General features: G+C 45.8%; 1 protein-coding gene across 4 annotated transcripts in view; it reads right to left on the reverse strand.

The window, feature by feature from the left end:
* Window positions 1-19,738, reverse strand: part of ENPP6 (ectonucleotide pyrophosphatase/phosphodiesterase 6) — a 116,633-nt gene that overhangs the window by 82,515 nt on the left and 14,380 nt on the right. For 3 of the 4 annotated variants that reach the window (XM_059909247.1, XM_059909249.1, XM_059909248.1), the window contains exon 1: window positions 12,929-13,245. The exons of the other annotated variant lie outside the window; for it this stretch is intronic. In XM_059909247.1, coding sequence (XP_059765230.1) covers window positions 12,929-13,169 — 241 coding nt within the window. In that variant the 5' untranslated portion in view covers window positions 13,170-13,245. Of the gene's footprint in view, window positions 1-12,928; window positions 13,246-19,738 lie in introns of those variants that run through there. 4 annotated transcript variants of the gene reach the window in all.

Genomic DNA, 19,738 nt, shown 5'->3' on the forward strand with positions numbered 1-19,738 from the left:
TCATTTGAGGTCTTTGCTAGAATGTTCTGTGATAGGTCTTTACTTCTTCCTTGTCTCCTTTCCTGTCTCTTCTTCTATGTCGTGCTCCCTAAACGTAAGAAGGTCCCCCAAGGTTTCATCTTGACCTCTTTCCCTTCTCTTGACACAATCCTCCCAAGGAGCCTCATCTACTCACATAATTTCCACCTCTATGAGGACAACTCTGAAATCCGTATCTCCAGCCTTCATGGCTAGTAATCACCACCCAGGCGTCTTGCAAGTGCCCGAAGTATGAGACTTAGATACTGTATTGATGTATTTTATTGAAACATTAGCCAGTATATTCCCTCCCATCATGTTTCAAGTAGGTTTCCAGTTCCTTTTGTCTTTGGAGAGCTGATATTACCTGCTGGACACGCTCCTTCCTTTGGGACTTTTTATCATCTCAAACTGAGCTCATTTAAACACACGGTGAACATGACTTTAAAGGGGAGGGGAGGAAGGAAGGCATATATGCCTTGAGGGAAGCAAGGAAGACAGGAAAACAGGACGGGCCACGTAATTCTGGGGACTTGACTCCCAGGCTCCTTCATTCTCACCTTGGATTTGGATGCCCTCTCCCAAACCCACACTGCTCAGAAATGTCAGAGTAATCATCTCAAAGCCCACTTCTGCTCTCCAAACGCTCCCCATCGTTCCCGCCTCTGCCCCTTGACTTGAGCAACGCCATTCACCCTCTCGGCCCTTCTGCCAGGTTTCAACCTGCCCAAATCCTTCAGGCTTCACTCAAACACCGTCACCTCTGCAAACCTTCCCTCTTCACCACACACCCTTAGAAATGGTCCCCGCATCCCCTGTGCCTACTCTGTCCTTATTCTGTCCTGGCCTATGACTATTTCTTTCTGCACACACTGAGTTGCTCAGCTTAACTGCAAGCTCATCCAAGACAGAGGCCATGTCCCTTCAGAACAGCACCTCTCGCCTAGGACGTGATCATATATCCCCGCATAGGGAATGATCAGACACAAATGTACTTTATGAACATACGTCAACATTACATGCTGTTGTAATTACCAAATTCTGTGGTTCAGACAGTAAGTGGTAAAGGAGCCAGCAAATGGATGAAAATGAGATCTCAGAGCGCCATCCAGCTCTGAGATGTTACTATCTGTGGGTCAAGGCCTTGTAGAGGCGGGACATCTTATTTTGGCTTCAAAGAGAAAGATGGGTGGAGGGCAGCTGGGTCCGGGCTGGGGTGGAGGCTCGGGGGTTCCAAGGAGGATGGGAGTAGAGCGCTTCCAGAAGTAATAAGTAGTGTAAGCAGAGGGAAGGAGTGGGCGTTACCAGAGAGGCCTCCAACCAAAACAGGGAGGTCAAGAGGTCATCCTCCCAAATTCCACTCCCGCAGGGGGTTCACAACTGGCCAGCAGAACCCTGATGATCCCTGTGTTTGAAGGGTAGGAATCAGTCTGTTTCCACTGACGAAAGCTCCTGAGGTGAGATTCACCACACAGCTGGCTGGTCAGTTCAAAAGGCTAGTCAAGCAGGTGGTTGAGAATTGAGTAAATAAAGGCATTTTTGTTTCCATTTGATTATTTTAGCTTTTAGCAGCTGTTAGCACAGTCTGAGAGTGAAGTCTTTGGGCTGTGACTTTCTTATCTGTTCCATCAGAGCTTGGTGAGGTCACTTAAGGCTTGGAAGCACAGCAGCCAGCCTCCGATGACCAGCCAAGGCCTGGGGAGTGGGGGGGTGGGGGTGGGCGGGGATGGCTGAGCTGAGTCCAAGCACCCTCCACCCCCAACACACACAATCTTCTAGGCGCTTCCACCACCTTCCTGACCGGATCTTTGATGAAATCTACACACAAAGCTTCTTCGAATCCCATCTCCACTTCGGCTTACACATCTCGGGAGACATTAAGGAGGGTGAGAAAAAAGCAAAAGCAACCCAAGGCAGGGAAGCCCAGCCAGGAAAGAGAGGAGCGCTCAGAGAGCACAGGCAAAGTGGCCAGCGTGGATAAACAGGCAGGAAGGATTGGAAAGGATTCCTCAGCTTCCATCCCTGTACATGTGAGAGAGGCCAGACTCCGGCCTGACTCAGAGACCTGCGTTTGGTGAGGTTCTGCCCTTATACAGTTGCTGGAGCCGAATCTTACGCCCCAGTCTCTGTTCTGCACAATGAGAAAATAAATGCACTAGCATTCCTAAGCATCTTCTGCTTTTCACATTTTGTAATTCTGAATGTCTCTGGGGGAAATTTTGGATTGGGACGTAGTGGGTTTTGTTACATAGTTCCAAGCTCATTCATACAGTTTTAGTGTTCTGTTTTACACCGACAAATGCACACTAAAATGGACTATGAAAGTCACACACAGAAACGTACAGGGAGGGGTGTCATGTTTTGGGGTGAGGCCAGCTGGCTAAGCTGTGGGGGAATGGGCCAGACTGGGAGTAACCAGAACCTGGAATTAGATCCACCCACAGAGCCCAGCAAAACCGGGAGAGCCTCGGGTGCTGGGAGGTCCAGGCCAACAGGCTGAATGTGGCGGGGGGCTCGTTTGGACATGGGAAGGAGAAGCACAGCCCACGCGAGGATGAAGGAGGGAACTCAGACGCCTGCAGAGTATGGCTGGAGGAATCCAGAATCCAGTGAGGTCGAAACAGCAGTTTGTTAGAAAATAGTGGGACCTCAGCAGATGAGGTTCAGCAACAGGACTCCAGAGACTTAGAAGACAGATAAATAATATAAGGCTTCCACCATGGGATCGAACACAAGTCCAGTTCCTGGCGCCGAACCAAAGAAGTGCAACAGACACGAATCAACTGTCTCTTCTGAGCAAGCTCTGGGCCCAGATGCTTTGACTGCCCACGCTCCACTACACTCACTGTGAGTGAGTGTAGACCAGCAGCAGGGTAGACTGCCAGACGGATGGCCTGGGCTCCAGCAGGCGGGCGGCCTTCAGAGGCTGGACCCAGGTGGGGTCCGGTAGGCGGTCTCTCGTCCCCCCTCAGAGGGAAGCCCCTGACTCCCTGCCCACACTCTTTCTGCCCCACCAGGGCTTGCCAACCTGCTGCCCGTCAGACGTTTTTGTTGGGCAACCTGGGGTGAACAGACAAGGCTGCTCTACCCAAGGGGATGGGGCGGGGGACCAGGCCCCCGAGCACACCTGTAACCCTCTCACGGCCCACGCACACAGGTGCAGACGCTCTGCTGCAGACGCTTACGTGAGTTCTCACGATGAGCGCACCTGTCCTCCTGACTTGGACCTGGCACCACAGGAGCGCTCACTCTTAAAGGCGGGCGCCCAGGGGAAGCTGCTTCATCAGGGGGTGAAGGCTCGGCACTCCCCTCACCACAAGCCTGTCTGTGATTTCAGCCTGGGCAGCCCTTCGTCCAGATGAGTCTGCCCCACGTGGCTCTGCGACCTGTTTGTCAAGCCCTTGCTCCTCTCCTCGCTCCGGAAAGCGCCAAAGACAGGAGTAGGTTATGATCAAGCACAAGATCTGACGCGAGCCAAATGCTACACACAGGACGCAGAGGAACCCCAGACCTGCCCTGGGTCCTCGCCCGGGAGACCGTGGACACAATGGCCTTATTCACGGACGGGGACTCCGAAACCCCAGTAGGTGTTGTCTAAAGCGTCTCTGAAATAAATGTTAACATGCTGACCCAGGTTCCCTCTGAACCCATTCTAAATGTTCTCTAACCCGTTTGTGGCGTAGCACTGATGAGGAAGCAGGTCCTGAGAGCAGCCTTGGCAGGAGGCCTGTGGTCCCATCAATCAGCAGTGGGGAGACGGGAGGGGGAGTGAGACAGGAGACCAGCCTGGTACGGAGACCACCTGGCTCCAGGAAGGGAACCTCCTAAGAGAGGGTTTGCTGTGCTTATAATCAAAGACTTTCACCACAGCTCTGCCTGCCAGCCTCTCCGTCCCCTCCTGCAGGGAGTACATTTCCAGCAGCCGAATGAACACCCTGGCATCACAGTGGAAGCCAAGAGAAACATACTTTTTGAAAAGTGGCACTTCAGTGTCGAGAGGTCTGATGATGGGAGCTGAAATAATGACGTGCCGGGAGAGATTATTTTTGTAAATTCTTGGAACGCGCTTTTTTCTCCGGGCTTGAGCTGGCCAGCCGGTTTCTGCAGGCGGCTTACTCAGGACCCATTACACACACCATAGCTTTAAGTGGAAACGTGAAAAGATGATGTTAGGTGTCTCTGGGAAGTAAGTGACAAAACTGAGACAAGAGTTCATGCAGATGAGAAGACAGATTTAATTGTGTGTTTGTGAGAAATGTCCTCTACCAGCCGTGGGGCTGGCAGAGAGATGAGAAGTCCAGATACTGGGGTCCACTGGAACCCACAGGAGCAATTTCTCTCCTTGATTCCCATGATTATTCTACATGTTTCTGGAACTCTCCTTTAAGAGATTGTCTCTGATCCCCTAAAGGGCCAACTCCAGGTGAATATCTTAATCCAACCTGAAATCTATTCTGATGAAAATTTACGTTGTCAAATAAACAGCCATCCAAACTTTCCCATCTTTGCTTACAGGAGCCCCAGACTTCTGAATTTCTTGTAGGCTTGGAATTGATTCAGGTTCCCTTCTTTTCAGCTCTTCCATATTCACTCACTACCCAATCAGCAAGTTCTGCCTCGAGGGCACTCCTCAAATTCAACTCTTCACTTATAGCCCATCGGAAAGAACAGATGCTCCAACGTTTGAAGTAGAAAAAAAGGAAAGGTGGAGCCTACTGAATTATCTTCAATTTAGCTTTCAAAGCTTTCTATCAATTGCATGTCTTTTTTCTTTTTTTTTAAAATAAATTCACCTCTCTCTCTCTAACCCACTACCCTATACCAGGATGGTGAATGGGTTTAGCACCCTTCCCTCTGTCTTGTTAATGTGTCTCTGACTTTATTTCTCTGACTTTACTTGTGCCATGTCCCTCATCAGAGTCTTTATAGATTTTTTTTTAAGATCTGGCCCAAAACTTATCTCCACTAAAAATCTTTCCAGTCATCTTTCAATGTTTATTCCTAGATCCACCTTCTCCATGGAACTGTTCAAGACCATTACAACTCCTAGTAAGACCTGTCTCCCTGAGTTGCAGACACTTAATCTCTATGACATTCGTTTAAATTAAGACCTACAAGTTCCTTATAAAATGCACCTAATATCCATTCAGTGCATAAATGTTAAATATATTCCCACCACCTCTATGTGAGGATTATATATCCTGAACTATTGGCGTCAAGCTTGGCAATATGATTTGCTTTGGCCAATGAAACGGGAGTAGATGTGACTTGTGCCACCTCTGAGCAGAACTTTTAGCATCATTACACTGTTCGCCATTTTCCCTCTTCCCTCTGCCATGCGAGAAGCACGTCTCATTTAGAAGTGGCTTTTTCAGCCTGTGTCTCAAAATGAAGAGGAAATGGGGCAGTTAATCCTTAAAGTCCGTGCACGAGTGAAAAAAAAATCTTAGTTGTGGTAAGCCTCTGATAGAGCTTGTTACTGCAACATGATTTAGCCTAATCTTATTGGTAAAGTGGGTAATATGTACAATTTTTATCACGGTGGTTTTACACAAAGTTTCTCATTCTGTCCTCACAACAAGCCTATTGGGTAAGTTTTACTTTCTCCATTCTACTGCTAAATAATATTAAAACTCAAAAGCACTTGTTCAAATCCTGCAAGTCAGAAAGTGAGAGAACAGATGAAATTAGATCTTCGGCAGCAAATCCACAGCTCTTTCCATTATACCATGTACTGTGGGTTGAACTGTGTTCTCTAAAGAGTTATGCTGAAGTTCTATCCCTCAGCACCTGTGAGTGAGACCTTATTTAGACACAAGGTCTTTGCAGATGTAATCAAGTTAAGATGAGGTCACGAGGATGGGCCCTAATCCCGTATGACTGGTGTCCTTATAAGAAGGGACACACAGGGAGAACGCCATGACAGTGAAGCAGAGATTGGAGTGACACTTCGATGTTATCTACAAACCAAAAATACCAATGACTGCTGGCAACACAAGAAAGCTAAGAGAAAGGCATGGAACAGATGCCCCCCTAGAGCCTTCGGAGGGAGCGTGGCCCTGCTGGCACCTTGATTTCAGATGACCGGCTTCCAGAACTATGAAGGAATAATTTCTATTATTTTAGGTCACCGCATTTGTGGTAATTTGTTACAGCAGCCTAGGAAACCAAACACCGTGACCACCTCAATTTCAGGGCATAAACCATCAGAAATTCTCAGGAAGTAGGTTTGGGGGTGGAAGTGGTGTGTCTAAAGAAGCCTTCATTCTTCCATTGGCTGCCCAGTGTCCCCATCCTGCCTGTGTTAGTTTCCAAGAGCTGTCGGAACAAAGTACCACAGACCAGGTGACTTGAACAACAGAACTTTATTTTTCACAGTTCTGGAGGCTAGAGGTCCAAAATCAAGGTGTCATCAGGGTTGGTCTTTTCTACAGCCCTCTCTCCTTGGCTTGTAGATGGCCACCTTCTCCCTGTGTCTGCATATGGTCTTCCTTTGGCGCCCATCTGTGTCCCATCTCCTCTTCTTAACAGGACACCAGTTATGTTGGATTAGAGCCCACCCTAACAGCTCCATTTAACTTAATTGCCATTTTAAAGACCCTATCTCCAAATGCAGTCACATTCTGAGGCACTGGGGGATAGGACTTCAAGATATACATTTGTGTGTTGGACAAGGAGGACACGATTCAGCCCATAAACCATTTCATGTTTTCAAATATCTAAGGAGCCTCTCATGAGCCTTAAGTAATCTGGAGTGGAGACTGAGAGCGCAAGACGGCCTGACCCTTTAAGTCGCCAGACCCATCCCTGGGTCTGACAGCCAGGACCACACAAAACGTGGCCTTTGCTGTCCTCTCACAGCTGTTCACACGGTTCTGAACCATTTGCCTTGTTCATGCTTCACTGACGCCTCTGCCTTCTTGGCTTCGGCAGTCTTGGCTGGAGTTAGGCTCTGTCTAGGGCTACGCTGATGACTAGTGTTTTGCTGCACCCCCTACACCCCAGGCCTTTGAGGCCCAGCACCCTCCTCATGGGTGACTCTCCTTTCAACCCTCTTGCAGCCCCTGACCTTATAGTCAAAATGTAAAACAAAACTGATAGACATATTTTGAGGTTATATAAGATTATTAGGCATAAATGGTAATCGGTTCACCTAAATATCTGTTCATTGTTTTCATAAAGCAAAGCATAATTTCAGTCTTTTCCTCTGCCTGCTAGTTTAGTAGTATCTAAAATCAAAATAATAATCAAGTTCCCTGAAACTCTGAACGCTTTAATCATTATTATAATGCTTCTTCACTAGGATAAATTTTGTTTGAAGACAGAGCATGACAAGTGAAGGGAGGGTGGCCAGGGAAGACGTATCCACTGCAGTGACTTCGGGGAAGAGATCTAAAAAAAAGCAACAGAGCGAGAATTCCCTGGCGGTCCAGTGGTTAGGACATGGTGCTTTTACTGCCGAGGGCGCGGGTTCAATCCCTGGTCAGGGAACTAAGATTCCTCAAACTTTGGGTCTTTCTGGGGAAAAGCATTCCAGACAGAAGGAACAGCAAGTTCAGGTGTCCTGGGATGGCCACCTGCCTGGAACAGGTGAGGAAAAAAGGGAGGAAATGGTGGGGAATGAGGCTGGAAAGGGGCTGGGTGACCTGGGGCCAGTTCTGTAAGAGCTTGAATCTACTGGAGGGTCTGAACAGAGGAGTGGCACCATCGGGCATGTGTTTTAAGAGGACTAGTCTGGTTCGCATGTGAGACAAACAGTAGGGCAGAGAGGGTGGGGGACCAGGAGCTGTTGGGAAGCTCTAGGCTACCGAGGGTGCGCCCTCTGGGCAGGGCCCCAGGGACGGAGGCAGGAGAAGCAGAGGCTTTGCGATCCATCCTGAAAGCGGAGCCGACTCAGCTGTGGGAGAAAAGGTGGTGAGGAAGATGAGGAGGAGCCAACAGAAGGGACCGAGGAGGAATCAGTGAAATAGGAGGAAGCAGAGAGAGGAGGGCGTCCTGGAACTGAGGGCGCTATCTGGAAGGAGGCCACCAAAGCGGAGGACTGACCCTTGATTACCAGGAGGCCGCTGCTGAAAACAAAAGCATGACGGGGTTCTGCAGGAGAGGGGGTAAGCGGGGAGCAGCGGGCACCCCAGACAGAGGCATCTAAATCCAAGGAAGCCAAGCCCTGGGCTGAAGAGCCCCGAGCAGATGCTGACCCAGGGGCAGGAGAGGCCAGGGTGCCCCGGAGAGAGGCCGTGTCCATGCTGCTGGGGCCGTGGGCGTGCAGAGGCCGCCACAAGTGAAACTGAATTCTCCAGAAGGCTGAGGATGTGGGCTTTTTTTCAAAACATGATTTCTCAAGTACTTTCTGCACTGATTTCCTTTGGTCCAAGTGACAGCCGGTTTTAATTTAAATCGGCTATTTTCTTAAAGGCAAGGGAAAGCTTGCCTTACCCGGCAATCCCTCACTCCAGAATGTGGGGCCTTGATATCTGGGAAGAATTTGCTTCACGTGTCATTTCTAGGAGGGTGGTCAGAACTGCATGGGCACAGATATTAATTCTAAGCAGTTAACATCCTTGGTTTTGCTTTGATTCCACTAGAGGATTAATCAAGTGCCTTTATCCAAGCTCTGGCTGCTTCCCGGACTGGTCATAAGGGGACCTCTGTCCTGGGTCCCAGGTCATATACAAAACCTTCTGGGCACGCCAGGATTCGGGTCGGGGCCCTGCTGGTTGCTGTATAAGAACTGGCCTCTGAGGCCTGCCCTCCAATCTCAGCCCTGCTACTGAGGTTCTTAGGTGTCTGCAGTGAAGTACCCAGTCTCCCTGCACTTTATTTACCAGTTTCTAAATGTTAACATGATAATAACATACTGTATAGCAAACATCTCAGGATATGTTCATCTCCTGGCAGATTATGTTCGGGAAGATTAAATTCTAGACCAGCTTCCCTGCTACTCAGGACATTTCTGGGCCACCTTCCCCAAACACTTAATCAGAAGTGCTCAAGAGTTACAAACAAATGTTGCCATTGGCTTTGGCAAAATGATGCTACCTTATGCTGCCTCAAAACACACCTGACGTTTTCTTTTATGCGTGATCTCATTGAACAAATCACTGCTTTTTGTCCGTGGATGTTATGTTAAACTTTACTTAAATCAAATGGGGATTTACCTCAAAGAGAGTAATTTTACAAAAAGATCCACAGTTAAAGATTAAAACAGTAAGCTTCCCCATAGCAGTTACACTGTGGTTATATTTTAACTAAAATTAAGTTGATCTACAGACAGCTCTTCAGAAAAAGAGCTTACGCATAAAGTAAGATATTATGATAAACGCCATGCTTGGGGCTGTTTATTCCAGCTCAGAGCTCACCTCCTTCAAAATGCTTTCACACGCTACTCCGACTGGAAGAAAATTCTCCTCTCTTCTGGTCTTGCATAGCATATTAGGAAACTATCCGTTGGTCCTTTGTGCAGTAGTCTGCTAGGGCTGCCCTAACAAAGTACCACCGACTGAGCGGCCAAACAACAGAAATTGATCTCTTGCAGTTCTGGAGGCTGGAAATCTGAGATCAAGGAGTCGGCAGGTCTGCTTTCTGGTGAGACCTCTCTCCTTGGCTTGCAGATGGCAGCCTTCTCACTGTCCTCACGAGGTCTCTTCTCTGTGAACGTTCATCCCCGACGTCTCTTCCTCTTCTTAAAAGAGCATCAGCCCTTCTTAAGAGAGCATAGCGGAGTAGGGCCCCACTCTAACAGCCTCATTTAAGTTAATCACCTCTTTAAACACCATGTCCTTAAATATGGTTACATTCTGATGTACTGGGGGTTGGGATTTCAACACATGAATTTTGGAGGGACACCGTTCGGCCCTTGCTACTCATTTGAGATATTAGTAGGTACATGATGTGTCTCTCCTACTCAACTTGAATGTAGGCTCCCTGGGTGAATGGCCTTGTTTTAAGATTCTATGCGTTCCCAGTAATCAATTGTTTGATGGATCTTCTTTTTTGCGGCGGGGTCAGGGGTGGGGGTGGGGGGGTGGGGGGGGCACCAGGCCGCACAGCTTGTGGGATCTTAGTTCCCCGACCAGGGACTGAACCCAGGCCCTGGTCAGTGAAAGCGTGGAGTCCTAACCACTGGACCTCCAGGGAATTCCCTTGATGGATCTTCTTGATCACTATTGGAATTCTGTTCACATTTGTCCTGATGCAAACACATTTTGAAGGAAAAAAAAGAACAGTCACGGTGGCTTCATGTCGATGACTGGGCTGGATGATTTCCACGGTTCCTCACACGTCCTGTGACTGTTCGTTTCCCATCACCATCCACGTGGCTTCCCATGGAATTCTCCTCTCTAAAGATCAGTCATTTGCTTAACTTCTAATATGTAGGCCTCCCAAGAGGTGCCAGTCCTAACTTTTTCTAATTTCATGTCTGCTTCTGGCAACAGCTGAGATTCTGGCCGGATGAGGACCCAGAAGCTGAGGAAACTGAGGTTCAGGGCAGTGCGACGGTTTGCCCAGTCTTCCCGACCCTGCAAGGACTCCAGCCAAGCTCTCCCAGCTCCCAGGCCAAGTTCCTTCCAATATCCCATCATTCCTCATTATGCAAAGAGAAGAACACCAAGGGCTTTATGACTTATGGGCAATAATTCATGTAAGGAAGTGAGATCACAGTCTGTCTTATAAATTCTGAGGAACCTTAAGACAGCATATCTTTTAGTACCAAAAGGATCTAGCATGATTCTTCCGTTGGTTCATAAAATGTTCATATGCTCAAACCATATGTTTAACTACTATTCCCAATGGATAGATCCTTCCTTATATGAAAAACAGAGGAATTTTTCAACATCAGGTGGAAAAAGAAGCATAGATATTGGGGGAAATAGTCTAGATTTCACGCTGAGTCAGTCCCAGGGCAGTGGAGATGGCAGCATCCTGATGGCCAGGCCACCCCAGCCCACAATCCCACTCCAAGCCTTTATGTCCACTCAGTAGGTACAAGACAAGTCACACCCAAAGACACTGGCACATGAACATGAGTCTTGCTGGACACATCCTACATACAATATTGCTTCTATAAAAGTGAAAAAGCCAACTTAAGTACCAAGCAAGCTTTCAAGTCAGATCATTCATTTTACCATCAAAAACTCTAAAGGCATAAGCCGTATGGAGAGCCTGTGGCTTTCTCGGGCTAGACTCGGTTTGAAAGTAAAGGTAAGATCTTTGTCAAACATTCATGGGACCTGCACTGTCCCACCACGAGAAGGGCCCTTCTGTCGTGCCTAGACCAGAGAAAATACCCACAGCCTGACAAGAAGTGTCTGCGTGACTAAGGCTTTGTGCAAATTAGTCCTTGTGCTGATATCAGGAACGTGGATCTGACAGACAAAGGGCCGAGTCACTGGCTGTGTTTCTCCGCGGAGACTGTAATGGTCCCTTTTTGCTCGCTGGAGTCTGACTTGCTAAAACGGATTTTGTTCCTCTTCCACTGAGATTGAGAAAAGTGCACGTGGCAGTTCGTGAATCGAGCCTCGCAGCCGGGCTCTGAGAGACAACTGGTGTCGGGGTGGCCGCAGGTGTGAAACTCCCTGGACAGAGCTGAAGTCGGCCTGTGACACACAATAACCTCTGTGTGTGGCCCGCAAACGGCTTCCCTGCAAGGGCAGATCTGTGCCAAGGGAGGACCAGGAGACTTTTGTTCATCTTCTTTATCTGAGAGATGCTGATTGTTTGTCTGTTGGGGGAGATTTTTGAAAATGAGCAGATAAATTCCTTGCTGTGTGCCGTCTGGACTTTTTTTTTGCTCTCCATGCCTTTATTTCTAATTCTCCAAAATCTCTTTCCCCGTTAATTTTATGGCATTTTTATGTACACATGCATACCGTATCCATGTATGAAGTCAGAGATAGCAATTTGTCTTCCCAGGATCCTTGGGCTTTGCTGTCCTGTGAAGATCCACAATGAGATACAAGAGTTCTCATCCCCTTCCTGTGAACGTAATTTATAGTTTTCCCTGTGCTCAGAGCACACAGCTAAGCCCTGCATAAGCATCAAGAGCAGCGCATTCTTACCAGCCTCCCCAGACAGCTTGCTAAATTCTTTCTGAGCGCCTCTTGCTGGCCCTCACGAAGGTTAGCTGATAAACAAACCGGAAGCTAGGAATCTCACTGTGTGAGCACAGATAGAGGATCAAACTCGTGGAATCACATTTGGCGTGCTGGCAATCCCAGATGAAGGTCATTTTTAGGCAAAAGTCAGCTTTTCCAAACCTAGGCACAGTCTGGGTTAGCTGGGGGGCTGGGTTTTGTTTTGTTAACAGATGCTAGAAGTTAAAAGTGGGAATCTGAACTACACATCAATTTTTTCTTCTCCATGTCATTTTACCTGGCCCCAAAAGGCAAAAGAAGGAGCAAGTAGCATTGCTAAGTAATACTTCAGGATATGACCTGAAAATTCCCTCCGAGTCATCCAGGAATCCCACATGTAACTTTCATAATCTAGCACATTGACAAACAAGCCAAAACAGCTCCAGGATGACAGATGACTGCAGGGCAAAGGGACAGAAGGAATCTGATACAAATGAAGACCTGCTGACTTTTTAAATTTGAACTTAGAAAATACGGAGTAGGCTAGAATTTTTTATTTGTAAAACAAATAACCACTTTAACAATCATCTATTCATGTAGTTCTCTGTTCTCCACACTGAGAATCCAAAACAGGTCCTGGGGATAACTTTTGGAAAACAACACACCCATGAAAAAAAAAAAATCTCAGCCAAGAACACACACTTCCTGTCTATCTCTGGTGTCCCAAAGGGTGAGGGAAACCTGAACATTTACATGAGACTCGAATGCCAGGAGCTAACTGCTACCGTTGGACTCCAGCCCGCCCCTCCCCGCCCGGGGGAGGACTCAGTACTCACCAGTCATTAGGCTGTAGTAATTGGGGTAAGAGAGACTGGGAAAGTCTGGGGTCAAGTAATCCACTTTTACCCCCCTGCTCACAATCTCCCTGAAACCAGGCAAGGACTCCAGGGCCTCATCACTGATGTAGTCAGAGCGAAAACCATCCAGCAGAAACACCAGGAGCTTCCGGCGCGCCGGGGCTGGCTGTGCCAGGCTGAGAACAAGGACCAGCAGGAGGGCCCCGAGCTTCTCTGCCATGCTGCCAGGAGCCCGCCCGAGCACGGCTGGCACAGCCGTCCCTTTGCAGAGACTGAGGATGGAGAATCTGTAGCTATTCTCTCTTCTAGGGGCTGGACCTTGACTGCTGGCCTTCCTGAGCCAAGTTCACTTTCAGAATTTAAAGGTACAGCACCCCCTTTTAAAAACATCTATGCTCACCCTTTACTAGAAAGCCCGGAGATCGACCCCTTCGGAGAAGCCAGGTTCCCAAACAACCCAGAATTACCACCAGGGGAGAGAGTGCAACCTTATTATTTGGGGCGAATGTTCCAGAAATACAAGCGCCCACAGAGAGGTGGAATTTTAGAAGATGACAGAAGTCAACACTAACTCTGCAGCTGGGCTAACCACAGGGAGGAGCCAGGGGAAAGGGTAATCTCTTAATTTGCTGTCATCCCACGTCTCTGCCCGATTTAAACTCTCTCACTGACTTTTTCGCTTACAATTTCGTAAGGCAAACCTCTTAACTCAGGATGTAAACAAGAGACCATAACATTCGTCTTGGGCATATCTGTGGACTTTTCAGCAGTGCCTCCATCTTCATAGCATTTAAAAACAAATTATTTGTCTATGTCTCAGCCACTTATTCTTTTCGTATGCATCTCTATACAGCGCTTATTGTTTTACTTTTCAAGTTGCCCGTGTCTAAACCCAGCTGTAGGAGGAGATGTCTTTCAGCAGAGGCATAGAGCCAGAAAGTTCCACAGGTGAACAACAGAGGTGGGGGTCATCATGGCAGATTGGTCTGAGGTAGCATTGCCCCAAGAGGGCAGCAATCAGACAGAGAGCTGGAGGACGAGAGTTTGAGATGGACAAGCACAGCCAGAGATAACCATGAGGCTTCATGCCAAGAAGGACCAGGCAGAGGAAGGACCGGGAGGCTGACCAGGAGGTCGGTGAAGGACAGCAAACACAGGTGGGTCAGGAGACAAAGCACTAAGTCCAGATGCCTGCGGTTCCCTAGGCTGGGTCTTTCATTTGGCAGAAAATTAAATATAAAGGCTTGTAAAATGTGCATGGCCCATAGCAAGCCCTTAACAAATGCTATTTTTAGCATTATAACCGTTGCTTGGATCCTGGTGAAACGTGCAAGGCCCTGGGCAAAGCTTCACAGGGACTGAGGGCGGTCAGACACCAGCCGCTCTGATCTTAATCAATTCTACAATGGCTGTCACCCTACCTCCGCCCGCTGCCTGTGCCTTGTCTTCTTATCCTGTTCTATTGCATTTAGAGTCAAGCCCTCACATGAGACCACTGGTCACTTTCTACACTGTGCTGGGAAAAAACAAACAAACAAAAAACACCTTGGCCAAATTACCATTCCCATCTCAGCTGGCTGAGACAAGGATCAGACTTCATTTTCCCAATAAAAGTAATGCTTGGGGCTTCCCTGGTGGCGCAGTGGTTGAGAATCTGCCTGCCAATGCAGGGGACACGGGTTCGAGCCCTGGTCTGGGAAGATCCCACATGCCACGGAGCAACTAGGCCCGTGAGCCACAACTACTGAGCCTGCGCGTCTGGAGCCTGTGCTCCGCAACAAGAGAGGCCGCGATAATGAGAGGCCTGCGCACCGCGATGAAGAGTGGCCCCCACTTGCCGCAACTAGAGAAAGCCCTCGTACAGAAACGAAGACCCAACACTGCCAAAAAAAATTTTTTTTTAATTAAAAAAAAAAAAAGTAATGCTTTTTACAATTAAAAAAACAAGAGAAAGAGGACAGCTTATTCTTAATTTTTTTAAATTTGAAAACACAATGTTATTCTTATCTCTTTGAGTTATGCTGTACTGTTATTCTAAATGGAAGGAAAGAAGGAAGGAAGGAGTAAAGAAAAGGGAAAGGTGCTGAAGCTGACGCGCCAATGGGCTGCCCTGGCCGTGACCATCGCACACACACTGAAAGAATTTCCTCCGGTAGGGAGGGCCTGAGGAGGCAGCAGATAAAGCTAGATGCGCTGTCAGTTCCTGAGTATGTCCAGCGTAGGGGACTATGGAGATGGCATAATAACGCAAACCCACATGGACTGCCTTGGGGGTGGCCCCTGAGCTCCCTTGGGGAGAGGTTAAGGACTCCAAATGTTAAAGATGAACATAAAAGGGGCATCCACTTTCCTCCGCCTCTAGCGGGAGGCCCAACCCCAAATACGGCTCCCTGAGTGTCTCACCCAGTTGTTGAGGTGGGGAATCCTTAACTAACAAGCTCCAAATTAGAGTGTCCACAGATCCCCAGAGGACCCCACGGCTCCATGGATAGTGCTTTGATGCGTCTGGGTGTGGGCATTGCTGCTGTGCACTATACTGTTTTATGATGAACATATTGTTTTATGATAAGGTTTAGAGAGTTTCTCTAAAGTTTTGGATCAATAAATTACTGTAAATAAGCCTATTTAATATACATACCAATATATGAAGGAAGAAAGAAACACAGGGGATGGAATTCAAACCAAGGAAATCCCAGCACTGCCTCCACTCAGACTCCTGGTCTTATATTGCCCTGTGGCCTAGAAAAGGTTGGAAAGAAAAGCTAAAAGCCAACAAGGAAAGACAACAGATTAGAAAATGTGGTTATTATTAAGTGCCCAAAGTCTTGTGGTCCAAGACCTTGTATGTCTGTTACCTGGATGTCCTCAGTTGGGGGTGGTCATCAGCATCTAATATGTAAAAGTGCTCCTTGCCACTTGTTTTTCAAGGGTTGACAATGCTATAAAGGTCGCTGCCCACAGGAGTTTAACCCAGATAATGCAGAAAAATGAAAACTTTCCTCCAGAACTTGGAAGGAGCTTCGTCCTGAAAGCTGCTCCAGGTCTTGCTAGGGACGTGCACGAGCTCTCAGGAATGTGCTGTCCAGATGGGTCAGCACTCTGGCGTCCTGCCTCCATGGAGACGCAGATGAGATGGAAGGAAGGAGTCCTGGGCTTAGAGAAAGAAGACACGATTCTAGAGCCTGGGTTCTGGCAGGCATTCTGCAACTGTGTGATTCTGCGAGAGTTGCTGCCTTTCCATGCTTTAATTTTCCCCCCTGAAAAGCGACAGAGGCTTTAAGATCCTTCCCAGAATCAATGAGAATTCAAAAGTTGTGACCCAAGTCAGCCCATGTTAGCCAACATCAGCCTTCACTGATCCTGTTAAACCATCACATTTTTGCCAGCCCATGTGGGCCCATGTCAACCCTTACCTTCCCTAGAAATCAGCAGTCTTAGATCCTCAAAGTTCTTGCCCTAAAGCCTGACCATGGCAAGTGTCCCACCTGCCCTCTCTCTGGTCAGGCCTTGGAATTAGAATCTTAATACATTTTAAAAAGTTGAAATCCTACAGAACGTATTCTAGATTCAGGATAATATTCATCTAAAATTAAGATTAAATAAAGACATTTTCAGATAAATGAAAGCTGAGAGAATTAGTCCCCAACATACCTGTACTACAAGAAATACTAAAGAATGTCCTTCAGGTTGAAGGGAAATAATACAAGATAAAAATTAAAATTTACAGGAAGGGAATAAAGAGTATTAGTATTGGTAAATATATGGATAAACATAAAAGAGTATATATTTTTCTTTTCTTAATGTCCTAAAAAATTGTTTAAAGTAAAAAATAACACTATGATGGAATATATAAATTTATAACTTATGAAGAATTAAAAGATATAAAAAAACAGTAGCTTAAAGACAGGAGTAGAATGTTTAAATGGAATTAAATTGTTGTGACTTTTTTTTTCATTTATGAAATGGGAAAAGTCAGATGTGAAGAATAAAATCTAAAGTGATCAAATAGTAACTCTAAGTAGACTGTAACAAGGATACATATTGTAATGCCAAGAGCAACCACTAAAAAATACTACGAGGAGGCATAGCTAATAGAGAAGTAAACTACCTCAACATAATAAAGGCTGCATGTGACAAACCCACAGCTAACATCATACTCAACAGTGAAATGGGAAAGCTTTTCCACTAAGATCAGGAACAAGACAAGGATGCCACTCTCACCACTCCCGTTTAACATAATGCTAGAACTCCCAGCCAGAGCAATCAGGCAAGAAAAAGAAGTAAAAGGCATCCAAGTTGGAAAGGAAAAGCAAAATTGTATGCAGATGATACGATACCACATACATAAAATCCTAAAACCCCCCCCCAAAAAGTTAAAAAAAAGAACTAGTAAATGAATTCAGTAAAATTGCAGAATACAAAATTAACATACAAAAACCAATTGCTTTTCTGTACACTAGCAATGAATTATATGAGAAAGAAATAAAGAAAACAATCCCGTTTATACAATAATAGCATCAAAAATAATAAATTATTTAGGAATAAATTTAACTAAGGAGGTGAAAAATCTATACACTGAAAATCACAACACATTGATGAAAAAAACTGAAGACACAAATAAATGGAATGATATACTATGTTCATACATCAGAATAATTAATATTGTTAAAATGTCCATACTATCCAAAGCTAGCTATAGATTCAACGCAACCCCTAACAAAATTTCAATGGCATTTTTCACAGAAATAGGAAAAACAATTCTAAAATTCATATGGAACCATAAAAGATCCTGAATAACCAAAGCAATCCTGAGAAAGAAGAATAAAGCTAGAGGCATCACACTTCCTGATTTCAAACTTTATTTGAAAGCTATAGTAATCTAAACAGTATGGTAGTGGCATAAAAACAGACACACAGACCAATGGAATAAAGTTGAGAGCCCAGAAATTAACCCACACTATGCAATCAACTGATATTTGACAAGTGAGCCAAGAATACTCAATGAGGAAAGAATAGTCTCTTCAATTAATGATAGGAAAACTGTATCTTCCTATACAAAAGAATAAAACTGCACCACTGTCTTACACCACTCGCAATAATTCACTTGAAGTGGATTAAAGACTTGAATGTAAGACCCAAACCCATAAAACTCCTAGAAGAAAATATAGGGGAAAAGCTTCTTGACACTGGTGTTGGTGCTAATTTCTTGGATACGACACTGAAAGCACAAACAGCAAAAGCAAAAATAAACAAGTGGACTACATCAAACTAAAAAGTTTCTGCACAGCAAAAGAACCAATCAACCAAATGAAAAGGCAACCTATGGAATGAGAGAAAATATTCACAAACCATCAATCTGATAAGGGGTTAATATCCACAATATATAAGGAACTCAACATTTCAATAGCAAAAAAACAAACAATCCAATTTAAAAATGGGCAAAGGGCCTGAACAGTCATTTTTCCAAAGACGACATACAAATGGCCAACAGGTACATGAAAAGATGTTCGATGTCACTAACCATCAAGGAAATGAAACTCAAAACCACGAGATGTCACCTCAGACCTGTTCAAATGGCTATTACCAAAAAGACAAGCGATAACAAGTGTTGGTGAGGATGTGGAGAAAAGGGGACCCTTGTGCACTGTTGGTGGGAATGTTAAATTGGTACAAATATTATGGAAAACAGTATGGTGGTTCCTCAAAAAATGAAAAATAGAACTACCATATGGCCCAGCAATCCCATTCTGGGTATATATCTGAACGAAATTAAATCACTGTCTCAAAGAGATATCTGCACCCCCATGTTCACTGCAGCATTATTCACAATAGCCAAGACATGGAAACAACCTAAATGTCTATTAAAGAGTGAAAGTATAAAGAAAATGTGGTACGTATATACAATAGAATATTATCCATAAAAAGAAGGAAATCGTGCCATTTGCAACAACATATAAAGACCTCGAGGGCATCACATTAAGTGAAATAAGTCACAGAAAGACAAATACTGTATGTTCTCACTTATATGTGGAATCTAAAAAACCAAAATCATAGAAACAGAGTAGCATGATGGTTGCCAGGGGCTGGGGGTGGGGGAATTAAGGAGATGCTGGTTTAAGGGTACAGACTCCCAGTTATAAGATAGTTATAAGATAAATAAGTTCCAGGGATCTAATGTACAGTATGGTGACTGTAATTAACAATTCTCTATTATATTCTTGGAGGTTGTTAAGAGAGTAGATCTTAAATGTTATCCCCACAAAAAAAGGTAATTATGTGAGGTGATGGAGATGTTAACTAACCTTATTGTGATAATCTTTTCATAATATATATCTGTAGTGAATCAAAACAAAAGAGAGAAAGAACACTCTGCAAAGTATTAGAATTAAAGGTAAAAAAGAGTAAAAGGCAGCACTGAAGAAAATTCGCACAATAATCATTCTACTTGTTCCTACTAGGAAAGTAGTTTTATCTGTGCACACTCTAAATTAAACGGTCTTCAAGAACATACTCCGTATATAAAAGGCAGCTAACTAATCACACAGATTAGTTACGCAGATACTACGCGGTCTATCTAAGAACTGTGAGCCCGACTCCTAATCCCATGCTCTGGTCCTAGCTGGCCATTTCATGGTGGGGAGCAGGGCCCCTCTCTTGATCACTGTCAGCGGTCACTGAGGGAGAACCCACGATCAGCCTGCAGAGGGGGCCTCCGAATCCTAGGTCTCACCCCTCCAGCGTACAGACAAGGGCTGAACTCACCCCACCAAAATTCTAGTCTGCAGGACT

This window comes from Balaenoptera ricei, chromosome 21 (assembly GCF_028023285.1).
Source record: "Balaenoptera ricei isolate mBalRic1 chromosome 21, mBalRic1.hap2, whole genome shotgun sequence".
Classification (NCBI taxonomy): domain Eukaryota; kingdom Metazoa; phylum Chordata; class Mammalia; order Artiodactyla; family Balaenopteridae; genus Balaenoptera; species Balaenoptera ricei.